This window comes from Otolemur garnettii, unplaced genomic scaffold, assembly GCF_000181295.1.
Source record: "Otolemur garnettii isolate 467f Iridium unplaced genomic scaffold, OtoGar3 scaffold00032, whole genome shotgun sequence".
Classification (NCBI taxonomy): Eukaryota; Metazoa; Chordata; class Mammalia; order Primates; family Galagidae; genus Otolemur; species Otolemur garnettii.
The window spans coordinates 7,110,445-7,113,721 of NW_003852427.1; the positions used below are offsets into that span (position 1 = coordinate 7,110,445).

Below are 3,277 nucleotides of genomic sequence, written 5' to 3' on the forward strand. Positions count from 1 at the left end.
ATCTAAATTATTACTCATTTTTCTGCATTTTTCTTGTTTGATGACTGGAGAGATGGGTTGGAATGAAAAGTCAGAAAAATATTAGTTTCTGGTGTAAAGATGGGAAATGGAGCCAGATAAGAAAGAAAAGGAGAATGAGAAATAGGGAAAGACCTAAGATGAGGGTGAAAAAAAGGGAAAACAAATTCCAGTTGAGTTCTAAACATCTGATAAGGCATGTTGCCAGATCATATTTTCCTATTTCCTTCTTTCTTTCCTTCCTGTCTGCCTGCCTTCTGTTGTTGTTGTTGGAAACAGAAGTTTTACTGCTTTGCCCAGGCTGGGCTCAAACTTGTAGTGTTCTCATATCAGCCTCCCAGGTAGCCGGGACCAGGCATGTACCACTGCACTGGTTTAAATTTTTTTCTAGAGTACTATTATGGCCTTTCTATCACTGAGTTGGTACATACGATTATAATAGAAATTAAATTTTCAATGAAATGTATATATATACATTTGTCTTTTTTTTTTTTAATAGAATTGCTTATCTGAAGAAATGGATACTTCTCCCTCCAAAAAATATCCAGTTAAAAAACGAGTGAAAATACATCCCAACACAGTGATGGTGAAATATACTTCTCATTATCCACAGCCTGGGGATGATGGATATGAAGAAATCAATGAAGAGTATGGAAATTTTATAGAAGAAAATCCAAAGAAAGGTCTGCTGAGTGAAATAAAAAGAAAAGGACGAACTTTCTTTGGAACTGTGGATACCAGACCTCCACCAACAGAAGACCCAGCAAGCAATGAGATCAGACAATTCCAGAGTTTTGCAGAAAAAAATGTTTTTCAATCCCGAAAAATGTGGATAGTGTTGTTTGGATCTGCTTTGGCACATGGATGTGTAGCTCTTATCACTAGGCTTGTTTCTGATCGTTCTAAAGTTCCATCTCTAGAACTGATTTTTATCCGTTCTGTCTTGCAGGTTTTATCTGTGTTAGTTGTGTGTTACTATCAGGAAGCCCCCTTTGGACCCAGTGGATACAGATTACGACTATTCTTTTATGGTGTATGCAATGTGATTTCTATAACCTGTGCTTATACATCATTTTCAATAGTTCCTCCCAGCAATGGGACCACTATGTGGAGAGCCACAACCACAGTCTTCAGTGCCATTTTGGCTTTTTTACTTGTCGATGAGAAAATGGCTTATGTTGACATGGCTACAGTTGTTTGCAGCATCTTAGGTGTTTGTCTTGTCATGATCCCCAACATTGCTGATGAGGACAATTCTTTGTTAAATGCCTGGAAAGAAGCCTTTGGGTACACCATGACTGTGATGGCTGGACTGACCACTGCTCTTTCTATGATAGTGTACAGATCCATCAAGGAGAAGATCAGCATGTGGACTGCACTGTTTACCTTTGGTTGGACTGGGACAGTCTGGGGAATATCAACCATGTTTGTTCTTCAAGAACCCATCATCCCATTAGACGGAGAAACCTGGAGTTATCTCATTGCTATATGTGTCTGCTCTACTGCAGCATTCTTAGGAGTTTATTATGCCTTGGACAAATTCCATCCAGCTTTAGTTAGCACGGTACAACACCTGGAGATTGTGGTAGCTATGGTCTTGCAGCTTCTAGTTTTGCACATATTTCCTAGTGTTTATGATGTCTTTGGAGGGGTAATCATTATGATTAGTGTTTTTGTCCTTGCTGGCTATAAACTTTACTGGAGGAATTTAAAAAGGCAGGATTATCAGGAAATACTAGACTCTCCCATTAAATGAATAACTGATTATCTTGCTAATGTTCAGTTATTAATAATGTCCACTGCCATTTTAATGTTTACCTATGTCTTTTGTGTTGTATAATTGACAAAGTGTTATATAATATATAATAATATATACAGATACAGAAAAATTTATTCTAATATATTCAAAAATAAATGTTAAATATGTAAAATAAGTCATGAGCCTGGTGTCTTTACTGGTATTTACTGGTGTCTTTACTGATAATTTTGTTAGAAGGAGAAGTAAAGAATATAAGATTTGAAGAAATGACCCCTTTCAGATGACCCTTCTGTGGTCCTAAACTTGAAAAATTAGAAAAATATTCATTCTCATTGTTCTACAAATGTTCAACAAAACCCTTCAATATTCAAAAATCATCGTTTGTGGAAAGCACACTATCAGGTGAAATGTTGAACATATGGCCCTGTTTTGTCATCTACTTGCATTAGAAAACTAGAGATGATGGGGTTGGGGAAGGAAGCTTTTGCTGAGGCAAGAAAGAGTGCATAAAGGAAAGGAGATTTTTCAATGACAGTGGGTTGTTGTCCAAAAGTAGAAGAGGAAATCAGTCTTCTCCTTGCTATGGTCATATTAGGAAATGTGTAGGAACTGCAAGTAAGGAGAAGATTGGATTCTTACCAACCTTACCTAGTCCATGCCATTTTGTACCTCAGAGTGGGAGGCCTAATGTTGGGGCAGGGTCTACTTATTCTCAGTTACGCAGCCCTATTCCAAGGCTGCCCCTGTTTATTATTTTATGGCAAGATCTGTGACCTGTAGTGAAGGTACTTCTTATTCCTGAATAAGACACTATCAGTAATCATGGTATAGTAGAAAATTAACATGATGTCCTGAGATTCTTAAAAAAGGATATAAACATCTATAGAAGCATTTAAGATGGCATTAATTTGAGTCTAATTTGGGCCATTCTCAACAATTTATTACAAATAAATTTTTATATAGTACTATTAAACTATCTTCTCTTTGCTCCAAATGTACCCTTCTATATTTTCCTCTGTTGGTTCAAACCCAGAAAATTACATTTTTCCTATGCTAGCTAGTATCTCATAGGTTCCACCAATAAAGAGCATTAGAGGGCGACTAGAAGGCAGAAGGGGAGAAGGGATTTCCTCCTTTCTATTTGCTTGCAGTTTCTGTCCTTGTTAATTTCAGCAATAAGCAAAACTTTTTGCTCCAGCACCAACTGATTTCAGCCTTGAGCTCCTTTTGGCATTCTCCCCTTACACCCCAAAGCAATTTCATCATATCCCTTTCAAGAGTAGCAGGACCAGCTGGAGAGCATCTTTTCAGGGGTCTGAGCTATAACTCAGCTCAGTCATTTGAGTTTTTGAGACCTGATAATCCAAGCTTCATTCCAATTTTTCACTAATTTCAAGTAATTATCCTTGTAGTTATCATCTCTGGGATACCTCAGTGTTCTCTTTTTTGTTTTTTCACCCACTATTAAAACCTCTCTATTCTAATATCTTTTTTTTTTTT

General features: G+C 37.0%; 1 protein-coding gene across 1 annotated transcript; it reads left to right on the forward strand.

Moving 5' to 3' along the window:
* Positions 1-522: 522 nt before the first annotated feature.
* Positions 523-1,959, forward strand: SLC35G2 (solute carrier family 35 member G2). The gene has a single exon (XM_023513051.1). It carries the CDS (start codon positions 536-538, stop codon positions 1,772-1,774), a length of 1,239 nt encoding a protein of 412 aa, XP_023368819.1. The 5' UTR covers positions 523-535; the 3' UTR covers positions 1,775-1,959.
* Positions 1,960-3,277: the final 1,318 nt, after the last annotated feature.

Coding starts and splice junctions, on each gene's coding strand:
- SLC35G2 (XM_023513051.1), top strand. CDS start 536: ATGGATACTTCTCCCTCCAAAAAATATCCAGTTAAAAAACGAGTGAAA.